The sequence below is a fragment of the Brachyistius frenatus genome, unplaced genomic scaffold, assembly GCF_029030835.1.
Source record: "Brachyistius frenatus isolate BFR_SWC_R1_liver_20210118 unplaced genomic scaffold, ASM2903083v1 Contig_7, whole genome shotgun sequence".
NCBI classification, from domain to species: domain Eukaryota; kingdom Metazoa; phylum Chordata; class Actinopteri; family Embiotocidae; genus Brachyistius; species Brachyistius frenatus.
This window is the reverse complement of record NW_027210606.1, coordinates 4,417,894-4,437,793: the sequence shown is the minus strand read 5'-3', so window position 1 is coordinate 4,437,793 and position 19,900 is coordinate 4,417,894. Positions and strand designations below refer to the sequence as shown.

At 41.3% G+C, this 19,900-nt stretch overlaps 2 protein-coding genes across 3 annotated transcripts; both read right to left on the bottom strand.

Moving 5' to 3' along the window:
* Positions 1–530: 530 nt before the first annotated feature.
* Positions 531–11,896, bottom strand: LOC138615847 (monocyte to macrophage differentiation factor 2-like). 2 transcript variants are annotated; one of them, XM_069689707.1, is made up of 7 exons: positions 11,005–11,892; positions 6,944–7,025; positions 6,421–6,581; positions 6,081–6,155; positions 5,887–5,988; positions 5,633–5,702; positions 531–4,804 (listed from the first exon to the last, which is right to left on the bottom strand). In XM_069689707.1, exons 1-7 carry the CDS (start codon positions 11,016–11,018, stop codon positions 4,601–4,603), a joined length of 708 nt encoding a protein of 235 aa, XP_069545808.1. In that variant the 5' UTR covers positions 11,019–11,892; the 3' UTR covers positions 531–4,600. The 2 variants fall into 2 exon arrangements, with proteins under 2 accessions (XP_069545808.1, XP_069545809.1); XM_069689708.1 differs by lacking the exon at positions 6,081–6,155 and having other exon boundaries at positions 11,005–11,896.
* An 812-nt stretch (positions 11,897–12,708) lies between these two features.
* On the bottom strand, positions 12,709–18,831 carry arpc1b (actin related protein 2/3 complex, subunit 1B). The gene is made up of 10 exons (XM_069689702.1): positions 18,603–18,831; positions 17,911–18,054; positions 17,082–17,186; positions 15,879–16,101; positions 15,689–15,796; positions 15,230–15,466; positions 15,068–15,143; positions 13,565–13,764; positions 13,220–13,310; positions 12,709–13,133 (listed from the first exon to the last, which is right to left on the bottom strand). The coding sequence occupies exons 2-10, from the start codon at positions 17,972–17,974 to the stop codon at positions 13,095–13,097; spliced, it is 1,143 nt and encodes a 380-aa protein (XP_069545803.1). The 5' UTR covers positions 17,975–18,054; positions 18,603–18,831; the 3' UTR covers positions 12,709–13,094.
* Between the last annotated feature and the right edge of the window lie 1,069 nt (positions 18,832–19,900).

The window sequence follows — 19,900 nt, the reverse complement described above, 5'->3', positions numbered from 1 at the left end:
AACGTGGCCACTGATTCACATTTATCATTCATACAAACCTCCTATTCTTACTTATTTTTTGTTGTTTACATTCTTTTCAGCATCACCATATATAACATCTATAGAAGTGAAATATCAACGAAATAAACAGCTAAATGATGTGTAAACCACTCTATTATTATGGTTTTGTATTAATAAAGGCTGTGTTTAGATTTATTTTGACATGATGTCTCACCACTTCTCAAATAAAAGATATTTGACCAAATAATAGTTATGCTTTGATTTATTTTTGCTGTTCTTGATTTAAAAGTGTGGTTGAATCCAAATAGGTTGAGAAGGTGTTAAAACATTCGTTTAGCTATGTCTGCAGATCATTTTGTCAACACTACATCTAAGAATATAGTACAATGTCCAAAATTGCTAGACATCAAATATTATATATGTTTCATGGTATAATATATGTAGTTAGCCAGGAACATCTACAGCTTTTATTCCAAGAGCCACTATAGACAAAAAAAAGGGAAAACATTATAAAATATTGAGTCCAGAGATGAAGTGCATGAAAAAGCTTTTTTTATTACAAGAGAAATAGAAAAGATAAAAGCATTGTTGGCATCATATTGGCTTATCACAGCACAAAAAGCACCACAGACACAATAACCCATATGAGAAACTAGAGAAAGAGAGAAACAAAGAATGTGGGATAATATAATTGTCGTTAAAGGAAAAAAAAACTACAGCAGGACTGAGAACAGGATCAGCAGCTCCACAATCACAGAGCATCTATAAACAATGTACAGAAGGTCCCACGAAGGCTTCATTGAGAGTTTATAAAACCACAGCGATCTATACAAAGTCAGGTGGGCACTGTATGTCTGAATGAGACCAATATTGTGACTAAGACAAGACAGACACACAAATCCTCGAATCCTCTTCTTCTCAGAAAATCTGCGTTTGAAACTGGTCAAAATACTGGCTATGGTACAACACCAACAGTAAAGTCTCACTTGTTCGGTGCGTCCAGGACACTCAAGTAAACACAGAGAGTACAAAAAGTAGTTCTGTATTTTAGAATAAATGTGAGTGTGTGAGATATATGAGTTTCATGTGACAAATGGCAGGCAGCTGTGACCAGAAGATTATTCTGACAATAAATCACCATTTCCTTATCACTGAAAATGAAATGGTAAACAATAATAAAGATAAAGGTTTGTGTTACTACCAGGTTATTTATATCTAAAAAATAATGAATATAAATGATTAAGGTTTGGTGTCATTTGATAATTTTCTTTTGGTTCCTACAGTATAATGCTGCGTTTACACACCGGTGTGAGTTATAAATGTAATGTTGTTCAGCTATGGAGGAAAGATAATTTCTGTAGGTGTAGTGAGGCAACAGTGAATACAATTCCTACACAAAGAGGTGAAAATTTCCTCTATATGATTTTTTTTTTACAGGAGGTTATATTTTCAAGCTAGATATTTTATTTCATTTTAATATATTTTATTTTATTTTAGGCTGGTTATCACTTTTTTAAACAAATGTGTTGGGCAATAGTCTGAGTAAGAAAGGATCAGTGTTTTGGACCTTAGGTGTCATGACCCCAGTAACCTTTGACCTCTTCACATTGCATAAGGCAATGCTCACCTTCCACATTTTCTCATGAATTACTGCACATCTCATAAGTGTTCATCACAGTGTATTTTGATGCAAATCCAAATTTTGCAGCAAATGTATGGGGCTGTGCAGCTTTGCTGAAGATATACTTTCATATTATAATGTACAAACACATCTGCTGTCATAATATTTGTAGGGATTTTATATTTCTAACCGAGCTTCATTGCTCCTCCTGTAAGCTTCCTTCTGTTTGGTTATCTTATAAATATTACCCATATCTAAAGCTTGCAGAAAACTTGATGGACTGCTGCTCTACTTTGGATCGCGAGTGAGCAATGCCAGCATTAAAGAAAACAGCTTCACAGTTGTTTGATCATTGCAGCAGACAGCGCCTGAACATCCGCAGCAGCTTTAGTGGTCCTTGAATGTGGCTTCACAGACACTTAAATCCAAATGATCCAAATCCTGAGAGTCACACGGAAGTGAAAAGATGATGAGCAGGAGTTTAAAACGTTTTTTGTTTTTTTAACACCTTTAAATATCAGATGGTTTGACCTTTTGGTCCTCGAGCCGCATTCATCGTACTAAGCTTGTCCAGTATACCGTGTGCACCACATACAGATTAACACTGAGAATACGTACATGTTTCAAATCTATTTCTTATGTGTTCAAGGTACATGCGTTCACGTGTAAACATAGACTCAGCCAATTGGAGGCTTTGGATTCGCGGGAATCGGATAGTATAGGATACATACGAGCACGCGCACACGAGCACACCCACATGCATGTACACACACACACCTGAGATGCCTTGATATAGGGCCAGATTGTTCAACAATACTATAGCTTCAGTTTCCTTTCAAGTGTGAACCATTTGTGGTAGTAGTGTGCTATCAGTTACGGCAGTAAGTCAGTCTCCTGGCAGTGCTGGATCAGACAGTGGTTTTCCCCTCTGAGGTTCGACCATGTAGCGTTAAGGAACGATCAAATGGTTTCCATTCATTTTGGATGAAGATGATGAAGATAATCAACTAACTCTACAAGAACATCAGAAGAAAATATAGATGAAGTCAACATATACTGTACGTCTTAAACGTCATAAATACTGTATAAATCGCACTCTTTACTTACTAAACCTAATCAACAACAGTAAACTATTAGAATTCAGTCATTATGCTTGATAATCTACTGTGTAGAGCCTAGTAAATGTGGAAGCACACAGGTAAAGTCTCCAAGACTAAAACCACGAATATCTGTATGTTCAACAGAAAGATCGTCATTCTACAGTCATGCTTGATTTGGAAATCACAGTAAGTCACCGACTGAAGCAACCTTTGTTAAAATCATACAGTGCACTACAGCGTAGATAGCACAACTAATAACAATAACGGTAATAATACTATCTAGAGCTCTGAATTGGAATAGTAAATTACTGATGTTGCAACCTCCGAAATATGATCAAACCAAAACACTTTGATGATAATACTCGCTAAAAGTAATCATGATGGTCAAGTCAGCTAATTGTAAACATTGTCTTCCTCTTGACAATAAGACAATGCCCTCAATTCAGCTCCTGAACACTGAATCTGGACGTGCACCACAGAGAGAGAGAGAGATCTCCAAGAATAACCCCTGATCATTGGAATGAAACCAAAACCCTGCAAAATAGTGTCAGGTAAAACTGAAATGAACTGAGGTGAGGGGGAAAAAAAAAAAGAAGAGAAAAGGCTGTGTCCAGGTTCTGGAGCTGCCTCCCTTCAGGTCCAGATTCAGCACAACATGCTGACCAGGCTGTCAATGAAAAGGCTCCTTCATATACATTACAGTCAACTGCTTAATGGTGCATTCAAACGTCCTCATCAACTGGTGAAGTCAGGAGGTGTGACATCACACGTCTGAGGTATTAGACTTCAGTTCGCCTACGTTACTGAGAAGCCAATGTAGGATGTAAATATAAGAAGGTGTAATTTATACAGGGGATGATGAAGTAATTAAAATCCCTGTGAACACTGACCTCTTACGGTCCAGCTGCCCAAATTCATTAGAGGGAGGCTCTGGATTGTTAGATGTTGAAACGCTCACCTGGGTTGTTTTTCCAAGCACTCAGAGGAGCAGGTAGTGTTGTATGGCTGTTTTTTCCCTAGGCTTTGCCTCAAAGACTGAATTAAGGTTGCTGTAACCCTCTGACTGGTGGACGGTGGGGCTGTTTTTTTAGCTTCTTTTTTAACTTACATTTTATTTTACTGTCTTAAATTCTAAAAATCTGAACTGTATCGTCTATGTAAAGTCTATATTTTGAAAGGTTCTATACAAATAAAAAGCCTTCTGTCTTGTTCTTTAAGGCGAGCAGAGGCGGGGAGAGCATTAAAAAACATTTAATTTTGATTTGCAGCTAAAAGTTTCCTTAAAGGGAGCTAGGAATTACATCAAAGACAAGACAGAAGAGGACAGGCAGCTCCTTTTAGTAAAGATGCCAATACAACATTATCTACATGTGAAACATGTGATGTGCATTAATAACACTGCCATTCACACTGAATTTCCCATTTTTTGCCGGTCTACTGTGTGGAAAGTATGATAACCTTTATGAAAACCAAACGTAAGCACCTTAGATAGTGGAAAGTGGAGCCTTAACTGCACTCCTCTTGATAGCAGCCGGGACATTATTGTACAGCTGAATTGAAGTGATATTTATTATCAATCTGGAACACTGTTGTCCACCTGCCAAACCTGCGTCAATGTTACAATGGCTTTCACTGCTTTGCCTGCTGTTTGAAGGCAACTACTTGGTGATAAACATAAAAAATGTTTGACTTTACAAGTTGCTGATGATCACCTGAATGCACCGTCACTTTTGGCCTGTGTGAAGTCAGACTGTGTGGGGAGAAGGTGCAAGTTCAGCCCGTTATAGAAGAGGCAGCCCCTGAATTTGGACACAGCTCACATCATCTCCTTAAAGTCACTCAGACACAGGAGTTACTTCCTGTGAGATCAGCGCTGATGTCATCTGGACGTCTGGACCTGATTGGGTGGCTGGGCGTAGAGGTACTTCCAAATGGCGTAGTAATGTATGGCGGCTCCCATGGCAACAAACAGGTGCCAAATGGCATGAGCGAATGGGACGATGCCGTCACTTTTGAAGAAGACCATCCCCAGACAGTAGCAGACTCCGCCGACCAGCAGCTCACACAACCCCGACTGCTCGGGCTGGGAAGAGGTTTTAAGTTTATTAGCTTTAAATTGTTAAGACAATACATTTGGCTAGTATCGTACGATAGAGTATCAGGGCCATATTATGGAAAAAAATTAAGAGCGGGAGGATTTTTTAAAACAAATTTCTTTTGAGAAAAAAGTCAAAACTTTGAGAATAAAGTTGAAATGAATAAAGTGAAATTAAATTTCCAGAATAAAATTAGATTTCAATATTAAAGTCCAATTTATGAGAATAATTGAATTTATTTTGCTCATGTGATACAAAATGCCTTGTATAGGTGAATTCGTGCAACTGTACTTCTGAATCGGTTTTACAAACGAGATACGTTCTTTCAGCACATAAAGTATCAGGACTTTGAAGAGGTTGCGGCAAAAACTTTGTCTGTTCAGAAGGAGAAACAACATGAACTTGGAGGAAGTGGCCGTATATGTGCAGACCGAAATAGCTGGAAATGGACAGATGCAAGGGAATCAATGGTTACACCTGGGCGCGATACAAAGAGGATATGTTGTATTACAAGTTGCATCACGTTGTTTGATCCTGAAGGTGTGGAGATCAGGTAAGCACTGCGTCTGAGGCGCAGGCATCACTGCAACAGATGTCCAAACATGCTTCCTTTCCAATGTTTCCACTGTATTCTCAAAATTTCGACTTTATTCTCAAAATTTCGACTTCATTCTAAAAATGTCCCCTTTTTCTCAAAAGCAAAGTTTTAAAAAAAAAATCCCGCTCCTCCTTTTTTTCCTTCGATGTGGCCCTGATGCTCCGTTGTAGTACTGAAACCACACAAAACGGCAGTAAGAATAAATAAGTGGCCTCACCATTGAGAGGATGACAAGGGCAGGAAAAACTCCCATCACTGTGTAACAGATCAGCTCCATGATCTTATACCTGATACAGAGAAAGAAATATGTGGACTGTTCTTAACCTTGTGAACAGTATGTGTGACAAAGTTGGTTCTACAGTTGAAAGCCCAGAAAAATCAAGTCACACAAGAGCAATACTGACTAGCTGGATAAACAGAGACAGTCCGACCCTGACCGAAGTGAAGGCATGAATGTTTAATTAAACACACCTCTCGTGGAAGAAGAAGACATAGGTGGTTCCAAAAGACGCCATGACCCACACCAACCAGCGCATGTGACACGCCCAGGGACCCAGCTCTCGCAGGTTCAGCCTGTTGAAGCATCAGCAGGGAGACATTGACACACATAGAGTACATACATACATACATACACCCACACACACTTAGCATGGTTGTTTGTTTACCAAGGCGCGTAGGAGGCAGCAATGAAGAAATAGATCACCATCCTGTCACACATGTGGAAACAGTGCTCCACAGACCTGAAGAGAGCGCCGCAACAGAGAACTGTTTAGACATGGAGTGAGTTTTACATGCAGCAAACAATGCAGACTTTGTTCTATTTTACATTTATATTATACCACATATATCATTTGAAATATCATGATAGTGCCTTTGTGTGTGTATGTGTGTGTGTGTGTGTGTGTGTGTGTGTGTGTGTGTGTGTGTGTGTGTGTGTGTGTGTGTGTGTGTGTGTGTGTGTGTGTGTGTGTGTGTGTGTGTGTGTGTGTGTGTGTGTGTGTGTACCGTAGGTGGCTCTTCTTCCAGGCCACAGTGTGGAACAGGGTGGAGATGATGAAGAGCGAGCTGAGCCCCGCCCCGTACACCCAGGCGGACAGTCGCTCCCATTGGTCCTCTGACTGGAAGTGCAACACTGAGCTGCCCAGCAGGCTGGGGATTATCCATAACTAAATTAATTCAGAGACAAATGAAACATGAGCCGCAGAGAGGCAAACAGGCAAACATGCAGGATGAACTGTCATCATGTGCATGATGTAGGTAAAGATTTTAAATAATCTGACAGCATCATTTTCTGTATCTGTTATGTAATAATTATCTTTCTTGTTTTCACTGTGTCACTTCATCTGTGAGACTGATGATCACTTTCAGTGGGCTGCATACGTACGTGTGTGTGTGTGTGTGTGTGTGTGTGTGTGTGTGTGTGTGTGTGTGTGTGTGTGTGTGTGTGTGTGTGTGTGTGTGTGTGTGTGTGTGTGTGTGTGTGTGTGTGTGTGTGCGTGCGTGCGTGCGTGTGTGTGTATGTATTCACCGCATGCGTGGCACAGTTGGCAGCATGCTCATAGTCTGTGGGCTGATATCTCTTGTTAGGAGGAACACGGTTGTTCATAAACCTGAAAATGATCACACGTCAACAGATATAAATTCAATAAACGGCATCCATATGATCTGAACTAAAATTTAAAAAAAAAAAACATTTAATGCACTGTATTGATTTCTTGGCTTGAAAGCAGCATTTGTAGAAATATCATATTTCACGTGTTATTATATTCGGTTTTTAATCTGTTTCTTTTCAGCCTCTTCTTCTTAATGTCTACAGTTTCTTTACATGCAAAACAATTTGCTGGGTAATCAAAATTAAGATCTGTATCATGCAAATTAAGCTCTGAAATCTGTGTGAAATTAGAAGTTTAGTAGGACAGCTGTTGTTTTTAAAGTGCACCATGTGAAGATTAAATGTCATTCAAAGGCATTTAATATTTAATTTCACCACCAAAACATTATTTACTATCATCATAACAAAAACTTGTTTTTACCCTAAGCTTACACCGATAAAATGCTTCATTAAATATTGAATGTTCTGAACAATTTACACCATTAATTAGTAAAATCAGGTCCTAAAAACATGCTGAACATGTGTATTTGTATCCACTTGTATCTCAGTGCTAATACATTTCACCCCACCCTCTCTCTATCCTTAGCAACACCAGATCATGCTTCAACCTGTTGCCATGACTGCTGTTGCCTGGCAACAGTGGGTAACCACGGGCCGACTGAACCAGAGGTTTGTCCTGATGATCTATTTCATAAACAGTTCACATATACAGTTCTGCCTACGTGGTCTCACACACACACACACACACACACACACACACACACACACACACACACACACACACACACACACACACACACACACACACACACACACACACACACACACACACACACACACACACACACACACACACACACACACATGTAAACTCAGATCTGTTCCTTTGAATATGAACACTTTGCACAGAAACTCAGACAAACACAGAACAGCTCCAGAGGTGGCACTCCATCAGTGATGTCACTGTTGTCATAGAAACCCCAGAGCAGGGATTGTCTTCTTTTTTTTTCCAACACAAGAAAACTCCTCATTTCTTTCATCTTTCTTCCCTCATCTCCTCCCATCTCCCTCTCCTGTTTCCCGGCCATGTCTCCTCTCTGCTTCTCCATGATTAAATTAACATGCAGGAAGGCAAATGGACAAAGACGTCCACGCAGACACACAAAACACGCACGCACGCACGCACGCACACACACACACACACACACACACACACACAAACCACAACCCCTCCTTATTTTTATGCTGCATCTTGCAGAGCCTGATTTCATAAGAGACCTAGATTTAGCGATGTCTCTGTCTGTTTCTCTCTCTCTCTCACACACACACACACACACACACACACACACACACACACACACACACACACACACACACACACACACACACACACACACACACACACACACACACACACACACACACACACACACACTGTTCTAAGATTGGTTCGACTCAAAATGAGAAACAGGCTACCATCAAAGGGAATACCACTCAGTGCTAAAGAGAATCAATTGCTTTTTATGAACCTTTCAGCTAAAGGAAGAAACAACAGAGACCAAACACATAATAGCAAAATGCATCCACACTGCACATCTGTGCAGCTGTGCATGTATGAGCCACCATACACCTCATTGAGGAAAACCACTTTCCAGTGCTGTTTTGATCACAAGTGAATGTTCACACAACATTTCTTCAAAACAATTTCACTCAAAGTGGAGCAATATTACCCTGAAATCAGCCCTCGGTGCAGCTCTGAGTTGTTGTGCAGCAGCGTGACACACAAAGCAACGTGTTTTCCTCCTACACAAGCACTCTCAAACCTTGTTATTGTTTTGAAAATTTAAGAAGAACATTGATTCAAATGACACTCCTGATCCCGGATCGACGGCTACAGGAGAAAAACACAGGAGAAAAAAAATCCACCTCACAAAATGAGTTCTCTCATCCCGTCTTCTCTTTTTCTCCTTTATTGTGCTCTCTTTCATCAAGCAGCTGTTTTTAGAGTGACACTCATTCACAGCTATTAATACGAACTGACCCACCCAGAAACACACCGTCCTGTCCCAAATTAAATCTTCCTCACCCTGTTTCCAACACTGGCCTCACTGTCTGACTGACTCTCCCTTCGGTGTGTGTGTGTGTGTGTGTGTGTGTGTGTGTGTGTGTGTGTGTGTGTGTGTGTGTGTGTGTGTGTGTGTGTGTGTGTGTGTGTGTGTGTGTGTGTGTGTGTGTGTGTGTGTGTGTGTGTGTGTATACGTGTGTGTCAGGCCCAGCAGGCTTGGCCGGGTCATTAATGACTTTATCAAGCTGGCTGATAATTAGCAGGCCAGAGGCCAGGCAGAGAGACACAGTAAGTGGACAGAGAGGAGCAAACATCATGAGAACTGTTCTCAGACAACAGCAGGGTGGACAGAAGGAACGCGATCTGCTCCGGTTGTCTTATTCCAGCCCAGTTTATGGTGAACATGAATGGATGTTACTGGCTTTTATGGTCCTGCACATCCTGATCTGTGAGCAAGCATATCGTGTGTACACGGTAATAAAGGGAGGGAAAATAATTTAAAAAAAAATATTATGATAACTGATTGACAGAAAATTCAACTAAAGTAGGATTTCCTGCATTTCTCTCTATTATCTCACTGTAAACTAAATATTTTTGGACTTCAGACAGTTGGTTGAACAAAAGAAGTAATCTGAATATTAAATTAATCACAGAAATGGGTAAATAAGATGAACATTAAATCTCTGTTTTGCAGTAAACTCAGTACTGATTTCTTTTTCAGATTATCTTCATAGTTGTTTGTACAAAATGCCCAAAGTTGCATTTTCGGATGTCCGGCTAACAGACCAAAACAAAAATGTTTTGTTTAAAATTATATCAACACAGAAATGTTGCAACTGAGAAGCTGGACCAGAGATGATCTGGTACTGTTTGAATTGATTTGACTTCTTGATTGACTCAGCGATCATCAGATTAATTGCAGAGTAAGAGACTAGGTATAAATGAAGAAACCACAACAAGACAGGTCCCCACGGAGAGCAAAGCCAGAAATGTTACATAACAGAAGTAACCCACCATCCACCTCCTCAAATTGTCTCCTTTTGTTTAGCAGCTAAAAATATAGCTGCTGTGTGCTCCTGCCAGACAACTTATATCACAACCAGTGAAACTGCAATGTGATAATTTGCCTACAGTCGCAGTCCATAGCATGAAATTATTTTCTTTATGTGTCAGCTCAGACACTGTGCAGGTTTAAAAGGTCTCCTGCTGTGTGGTCTGCGATGAGATGAAAACGACAACAACTATGACACATGGATGAGCGTTTGAGTCTTTTTTTAAAGACAAAATACCAAAAAAAAAATGACCTCTCAAGCTTCTTAAATGCACTGATTTGTTGATTTTCTCCATGTGTGTTATTGTAAATGCAATATTTTTGCGTTTTAGAGTGAAAACAAGATCTTTAAAGATGTCACACTGGCTTCTGGAAATGCTAAAGTACAGTTTAAAGACCAAACAATTTATCAACAAATGTCAAAAGCAAATAATACTTAGATGCAACACTGATCTGCTCTTTCTGACATCATGACGGCCTCAACCAAGACAAGACTGGCTTTTGTGTGCCAAATATGAAATGAAGTTAGAAGGGCTGAGGATGAGGAGGGTATGGCCTAAAGAGCAATGCTCACAGAAAGAGAAAGCACAGAGGAGATACCAAGATGATGAGGAGGAGGATGAAGGTGTGTGTTATTCTTGAAAATGCTTGTGAAGAAAATAAACCCCGAGCTCGAGGATGCATCACTAGTTGTGATATATGGAGAAATACAAGTGTTGAGTTTGTAATGGTTCCCAAAGGCTTCCGGCATCCTCATCATCCTCATCACCCTCATCACTGACAGGCAGCAGTATAAAACAGATTAATCTGCGGTTTATGGTCATAAATTATAATCAAATGACACGCAGGGATTCCACCTACCTTACAAGATTCATTTACAGTGGAAATAAGCAACAGTTGACAGCAGACAGACAGTATGGCTAAAGCCTGAATCCCTCTGAGCGATGCGCGAATTAACCGCTGCGATTTGATCAGTTCAGCTCAGATTGTAGAAAGAGGAAGGTTTAATGTGACAGAGCGAGCATCGCCGTCTTCACCGTCGTCGTCTCAATCCTCATCTCAAGCAGCACCGGGAGACGGATGCATCCCGACCCAGCTGCCTCCAGAGGGTCCAGTCCGGAAGTGTGGGCGTCAGGGATGAGTCTCTGAGGACACAGCCGCTTCTCCTGCACGCGCTCCGTGCTGCTGGTGGATTTGGTGGTGGTCTCTTTTCTCTCGCTCCCTCTCCCTATCTCTCCAGCTGCCGGTTCACCTCATCACGACTCGGTGAGGAGGCTTGTTTTTTCATCACTGAAGGCTGCCACATAATTTCCTGACGGACTGATTCATAGCTGGGGAATTCGTGCCGATTGGCGCCTATGCGTGCAGTTCCCGCTCCGGCCTGCAGGTGGGGATGCAGACGTGCAGCTGTGAGAGTCTTTGCTCACAGTGTAATGGATTGGTTGCATGTTTCCTTCTTGTGTTCAGTTACAAAAAGAAGCACTATTCAAGAGGGCACTCGGGTCGCAATACTCAGTCTCAGCTGTATCTGCTGCGGTTCTGGAGGGGCTTTGCCAAATCTCTGAACAGCCTTCCCTGAAGACCTGAGGGCAGCAGAAAGTCTCAAAACCTACCTGTCTGGTCTAGTTTTCATAAAGTTTTATTTATTTACTGAACTGTCTATTTATTTATGTATTTTAGTCAGTTTTACTACTTGGTATTTGGCTTTTACTCTAGTATTTTATTTAACTTTTAATTTAATTTGTTTTATCCATTTGTCTTTTTTATTTATACACTTTAGTTGGTTTTAGTATCCTTTTACTAAATTTTTATATTTTATTGAACTTTTAATTAAAAAAATTTCTATATCCTTACGCTCTATTTTAGTGTTTTATTTAACTCTAAAATGAATTTCACTCAATTATTTGTCAATTCATTTCTACATTTTAGTCAGTTTTACTACTTCCTATATCCCTTTTGCCCTATTTTAGTATTTAATCATTTTATAACCTCTGTTGTTTCCTTATCACAGATATGTGTGATGGCTCCCATCTTTTATTTGAAACATAGTCACCTATTGCTAGCGTGTGGATGGGGTGGAGTGTGTGTGGAAGAAAGAGGGGTGGGGTAGTGTTTTTGTTTTGTTTTTATCTTGTGAAGCACTGTTACGTTGTATTTGTATGAAAAGTGCTATATGAATAAAGTTTAATTGATTGAATGATTAATTAAAAAAAAAAAAACCTTGATGACGTCACTGTGATGCCATCAGGGTTATCTAAGGTGGATTTGGAGACTACACATTTTTACAGAAAGCCGTTACAAACTGGAGATCTGCCGGCTCTATTGTATTTCTTTTCCAATTAAACTTGTCATGACCCCTCACACTTATCTTGACAATTTTGAGTGGCCCCGACCCATAGGTTGGGAACCACTGGACTAAACTAGCTTAACTACTAGATTTTCAGAAACAATGAGATCTGAACACACACACACACACACACACACACACACACACACACACACACACACACACACACACACACACACACACACACACACACACACAGAGAGAGAGAGAGAGGTCTGTTAAGAACTGTAACAGCAATTATTTATTAAATACATATTATGACCAGCATAAGCTTTTAACAAGTACTGCGGCCTTTCATCATGATTAATATAACATAGCTGCTTTAAGCATTCAGCTCAGACTGAGCTCTTTGTGATTGTACTAATCTAACTCATTAAGTTTACAGACCTCTGGTTAGTCCCTCTGTAGACAGCGATGAATTTAACAAGCTCAGCAAAGAGCTTCAGAAGGATTATTAACACAGTTTGACCTGAGGTCTGATCGTTTAACCTGCATAAAAACAAAATACCTGATTAACATATGGCTGAGAAGCTTTGTGTAATAAGGCAGCAGTTTTCTTCATATCTCCAGAAGCGACTATACTTTGGTCGGGGACATGTAAACTTCAGACTATCTTCAGATTCTTCATAGCAGACTCCAGAGTCTGAAAAGACAATGAAGAACACATGAAATCACACAGTTAAGGCCAAAATCTGGCAATCAAAGTGTGTGCATGTGTGCGTGTGTCACCTTGACATCCCAGATGCCCATTCCTCCATCCATGCCGGTGGTGCAAAACTTGGTGCATTGGTTTCTTCCTCCTTCCAGCAATGAGATTTGGCTGAAACATTATATAAGACAAGTCAAATGCTGTATTAACATGTGACGTGGTAAAAAAAAATATAAAAAAAAAATCAAACCCACTTTAACACAGATGATATTTAAAGATTTGCCAAATTATTTGTAGAAACAGCACAGGAAGGGAGAACATGAAATCTATGAGTGGGATTCGACATTAAAAAAAACTGAGCTTGTACAATATCCACCACCCTGTTTTATTTTAGCCCAGCCTCAGAGCACTTGTTTTAACCTGACCTGATACTGTTCTTGTGGAGCGTGTTCAGTTCCTTGTCGGTGCTCTGGGTTTCAGAGGCTCGCCGGTCCAGGTTCTGGAAACGTTCCCTGGCACTGATGCCCTTCTGGGCCGCCTGCTTGGGAACGTCCAGCTTGCCCCCAAATATCAAGCTGGTTTTGGCTCCGTCATACACAAACAGCACCGGGTAACAGTCATGGCCCTGAAGAAACAGAAATACATGAGGATGCAAGCGGGTGGAGCTATACGATATTGTGTGGAGATCTAATGAAGGAATGTCTCCTTCTTTGGACAGGGTTTCCACAGGTCACTTATAAGTCAGCTCTAAAAGTTCCTGATCTGTGATGAACTTTATAGACACAGCTATCCTTGATAAAAGGTGTCTCTAGCCCCACTTGCAGTTGCAATAGACAACCAAGGCCATAAAGACAGGAACAGCAGAAGTATGTTATGACTTGAGGGCAGTAGACCTCGGAAAAGTATTTCCTGAAACACTCAATGTGACTTAATGTTTTTATATGCGTATAAATATACCCTGTAAGGACAGTGACCTCCTGAGGTGGGGTTAAATTCAAAGAATTAACTTGTATTGAACGTCTCTGTTCTTCTCGATTATGAGCTTCAATAAATGCCTTTGTTTAAGATGTGGGTCTCCTCTAATTTCTTCCATCACGAGTTGATCAGCTCCAAGATTTCCATCACAATTATAATGTCAGCAGGATATTATGAGACTAGATATTTGTTTGGATTTCGCTCGAAAGCTCGAAGCCATTATGAGTGAAGTATTTTAAACTATTTTAAATGCATATGTTTGCTTCACATGCTTCTGTTTACACTTTTGAGGGAGACAATGCAAAGTTTGTGAGAAGAAATCAACGTTCTTTCTGTTACAAACATAAAGATGGATTTATGAGGAAAACAAGGCACCTTCGTTCTGTTCACTTCACAGTTTTGTTGCTATACTTCTTTATCATGGCGGCTTACATTGGCTCTCCTTTGTTACAAGCTTTTGCTTAATATCCCTGCTGTGTATTTGAGATCAATGAAACCGTTTAGGGACATTTTGACCGTTACACTACATTTTGGAACAGCGACGAGTGGATCTGACTGAGAACCCAAGGACCCTATGACCACCCACCTGAAACCTGACTGCTCCCCAGATATGTCAATCAAACCAGGCACACTCCCAAACATATCTCTGTTTGAGGCCTAATATGTAGGTAACATTTTAAAATCATTTTCAGAAGGACCGGCAGACTACTGATCAGATCAAGTTTAGCGAATGGCCGCGTAATATATGGAGAGTGTGTTTAACCTCGGCGTCACCAGGACGCAGCAAAGATGTCTCAAAGCAACTGACCTAAGACAATGTTGTTAAATAAAGTAAAACCCCTATTTGCAATTATCTTGTAATATATATATTTTTTTACATGAATAACAATTGCCTAGAGGTTTTATTACCAGTTGAAAGTGTTCAGAATGAATGTTAGATATTGAATACTCACAGCGGCGACTAAGCTGTTCTCGGTAATGAAGGTGACACACAGCAGAGGGAGACTCTCTGAGCTCAGACTGTTCACCCTGTGGAAGTCATAACAAAAAGGTCAGAGTACAACACTTTGAAGCACACATCTACATCCCAGGTATGCTGCCCCGTCTTCTCTTACGTGCCGGTCTTGCCGCCCTCTGCGACAGACACAGTGGAATCATGGGAGGTCCAGGCCAGGCGGTTGCCCGAGTGTGAGAAACACACACTGTGCACCCAACCACCGCCTCCTCCTGAAGTCTGAGCTGCAGCTAAAGACCCTCCAGACTCAAACAGCACCTCCCCGAAGGGCATCTTGCTGCCCCAGGGTGTGGGACCGGGCTTCTCCTCCACCTCCTTTATGTAGGCTGAAAACACCCTGTGGGATAGAGGATGCATTGTTCTGGTGAAAATCAGTGTCAAACGTCATCGATGAAGTGACAACATGTTTGTGGGTTGAGGCTTCTTTTATTTTTTATTTTTTTTTATAAAGATTCAAGTTTAGTGTCGGGGTTTGGCTCTATCACTGATTTTAGATTTAGGGTGGAAGTTGAGCTTGTTCATGACTTTGGTTTCTAGAGTTACCTTCAGAGAGACATACCTGCATTTGAAGTCACAGGATCCAGCAGCCAGCAGGACGTTGTTGGGATGCCAGTCCAAGCTCAAGATGGTAGAGCGGATCGGCTTCTTGATGTGCTTACACACCCACCTGCAGGTGACAACACAGCGTGCTAAACTCTCCCAAGCTTTGGTTTCTAATAATCAAATACAGGAACTCCCTGCAACCTCACCAGTCGTTTTCCTGCTCAAAGTAGCAGATGGAGATGAGACGTGAGCCGCTGCCGACAGCAAACTTGTTCTCTTTTGGTGACCATGTCACACAGCGAGCGGCACGGTTGATCCTGAGGATGACCAGGGTGGGCTTCCACGTTCCCTCTTTCAGGGTCCACACATAGGCGTTACGGTCCGCTCCACAGGTAACTATCCGGTTACTGTCTGGAGCCCAGTCAATACCTGCCGGGAAAACAAAACTCTTTATCACTCTGCATTCTGTACAATATTACCCAAACAGATGACTGTGCTCCCGGAGTAGAACGGGAGACAGTAATCAGGTTATCGGGCTCCTGTGCAGTAGAACCAGTGCCATGCCTGGTTTACCTGCCATCTACCTTCAATAATGAGCTTAAAACCTTCCTTTTCAATGAAGCTTACAACGAGAGCAAGCTAAAATGACCCGTCCCCTCGCTGTGCCTCCAGGCATTGGCCACTACTCCATGTTGTTTCCTATTTATTGATCATTTCCATCCATCCATTATCTATTCCTGCTTTATCCTGAACAGGGTCACGGGGTACACCCCTTTGTTTTAATATTTCCTGTGTTTTATTGTCGTTATTTTCTATAGTGATTTTACCCAATAAAAAAGACTACATGTATGATATATATTTATATGGATATAGGAGAGGTAAGTGTGTGGAAGATAGCTTTAATTGGCATAGCACAAAAACTGGAGATAGGGAAAGTGGTAGCATGGACTCTCCCTGGAAGGGAGAGATATAAAATGCTTATTTGTGAGCTTTAGGTACTATATTTTACAAAATGTGAAAAATGACAAAATCTTTCCCCTTCTTCCTAATATTAATTATAAACTAAGCTAACTGGCTGCAGGTAGCTTCTTATTCATCGCAGAGATATGAGAGTTGGATCAATCTTCTCCTCAATCTCTCGACAAGAAAGCTACATACATCTTCTAAATGTGGATATTTTCCTTTAAATCCTCAGCTGAGTTTATTAGGCACAACTGAAAAGAACAGTCATCAGCAACACAAGCAGCCAGGAAAGATATTACATTTCACTGAAACCTATTTTGCCAACTCTTTCGTAATGCTGGATTGGAATTTCAGTTGTTTGCCAATTGAGGACGCTTGTCATTATATGAAAAAGAAACCTGGAGAAAGTAGATCACTGAGACCGAGTGTGTGTTCCTGTGTCTCACCTGTCACCTGCCCATTGTGCTCCTTCAGCTCATGGATTTTGTTCCACTTGGTTCCATCTTTCTTGTAGATGTGGACCTCATGGTTGTTGGGGCACAGGGCGATCTCTGGGGCACAAACACACATTTAAGTACCGCACAGCGAGTGTAAGGACAAAGTACGGTGTGACTGACATGTGAAGTTTATGACGGGCTGGTCAGCGAAGTGGAACCTAGAGCAGCTGACCGGGTGCACGAGAACAGAGAAAATACAGTATGTATCTGCCTGCAGGCAGCACGCAGACACATGGCATCTTTAAATAGAAGGACTGCTCTCTTTCTTTCCATAATGTTGTAGTGAACCCTGCATGTGTTAGTCAGAAAATGAGTCAGGAGCCGAGTTTGTTTGAGAACAGCAGTGTGGGTGCCTTCGTTTACTTTTTATTTTTTTGCAAGATGAATAAACCCAAGAGCTCCACTTGCAGCTACAACAGCACGAGTGTATGACTCGACCACAGGCAGCTCTTACATCCGCTTTACCCAGAAACCAAAGCACTGATTAAAACAGCCAAATATGGTATTGGTTTCGTCCAGCTAACTAACGGAGCACAAGAGCCTCACACAGAGGCCTCCAGACGCCACCCTCTCTGTTACAGGAAACAGGAAATACCTTCTCCCACCTGGGAGCCAATCACAAACCTCTGCCTGTAACTCTATGTGCTTTTTGCCGCAGACTCACGTGGAAACAAGATGATGCCTGTGATTAAAACAGTGCACAGCTCAGAAGAGATGACTTAATAGCCACTGAAATACAAGTCCAGAGCGACCAATCAGAGAGGCCAGGCAGACTTACGGGACCGATCTTTGTTCCAGGCGTGGCAGCTAATAGGTTCCAGCAGGAAGCTATGGTACGCCATGGCCAATCAGATGTTAGACACAGATCAGGAAGTACGTAGAGGAACCGGGGGCTGGTGGGCTGGGAGATTAACAGTCAAGTCTAGAAATACAGAAGTCACAATATTGTTTTTAAAAGGAAGAAGTGAAAAGGGAAAGAAAAGACACGACAAAATGATCAATTCAATTTACAAATGTGTTTGTAGAATTACAGCTGATTCAAGCTATTTGAGGCACTTTGAGAAGTCAAACACACCATCAGCTGATTTGAACTGTCCGTGCACAGGGAAAAACTTATCTCGCTCAGGTTGTGTTAATGAAATGCAGACTTTCAGAGGTATGAGAGGAACTATGCAGGTCAAGGGTAATACACATCCCCAAACAAAAAAAAGACTCAAAAGTTTGAGCACAGAGGCAGGAAAAATTCAAACATCTCCATCACAATCTAATTTAAAAAGAAATGTTACATAATAATGTCCATGTTTCTTTGCTCTGAGTGAGTGCCTGTGGGCAGCAGGATTGCCTGTTGCACACTTTGTGTTTTTCTTTCCCCGTGAAAATGCATTAGACTTCTAAAGTGTGTGTGTGGGTGTGTGTGTGACATGTCTAAACAAACTCAGTCAACTGTTAAATATTTTCTAGGCTACTTACCCCGAGGGCAGGACAGAAATGAATGGGTGAGAGGGAAGAGAAAAAAAAAACAACCAACAACTAAGAAGAGGAGAGAGGCAGAGGAAAGCGGCGGATCAAATGAAGAAGAGGGTGTTCAGCTCGCGGACTCTGGCCAGTCAACGCGAACGCCAACGAGAGAGTGAGCTCAGCAGGAAGAGAAGCTGAGCTGGAGGGAGGGAGGAGAGGTCAGAGGGGGAAGTGGAGGAGGGCACAGTGAAGCTCAGAAGGGGGAGACGTGCAGGAAGTAGATGCAGGAAGTTGATGAAGGTTTGTGCTTCTGAGAAAAGAGATCATTGGTGTGACGTGTGAAATGTGAGAGAACGGGATCAAACTTTTCATTTTCTAAGAGGAGCTGAGAGGTTAGGGGAAGATGAACTGGTGAAACAAGGAAGAGAGGGAGGAGCAGGAACACAATGCAATGTTATGCAAAAAGGAGGAGGCTGAAACTGGGGCGGGGGTGGGGTGGGGTGGGGGGGGGGGGTGGATACGACCATGAAAGACACGGAAAGAAGGGGGAGGGACGTATGGTCACTTCTGCATAAAGAAAGAGGAACCAGTTAAAGAGGAGGGAAGAAAACTCAACTGCAGACGGGGAGGAAACGGTGGCGTAAAAAGAAAAAACCATGGTTGATTACACACTTCGTATCATCCTGTTTTTCTTTGTTCTTTTGTTTTAAGCAGTTCAGAGATTTCATGTTTTTACACCCAAAGAACCTTGTATTGTATTTTGGCATTTAAAATCAGGAATACTTTTTTAACTTTAGCAGCTCTTAGATTTTTCTTGCCTCTCATAATTTCCATTTGGGGTGACGAGGAAGAGTATAAAACCTGCAGATGGCGAAAACCTACAAGCATGTGCTTCAAACTAAAATTCAGTGCCGCACTGTTTACCATTTAGAGATACACTTAAACTGGTGTTTTTACAAGGATGATTGTCTTTTAATTTCCTCTGGGAGATTATAATAAACTAAAATGGGACTTCAGGCCTTAATCTTTCTCTGTCGATTTTTTAATGGGAAACCTCTGGGTGTGATCCTTAAAAGGACTTTTATTTGTTATTCATTTATGTACTAAATTCTGAGGCCTTAATGACACAAAATAGTTCTTCCTGAGAAAACTTGGAAAGTTACAGTTGTAATACAAGAATGTACGCCATGTATCGCCTGTGGTGCCCTAGTTTACTTCTGATCCGGCTTATATAATTCTCCTTACACTTGTCACATAAAGAAAAGCACGGTTTGATTTTAGCTCGGTTCTTGTCCAGCTACCTCCCTGTG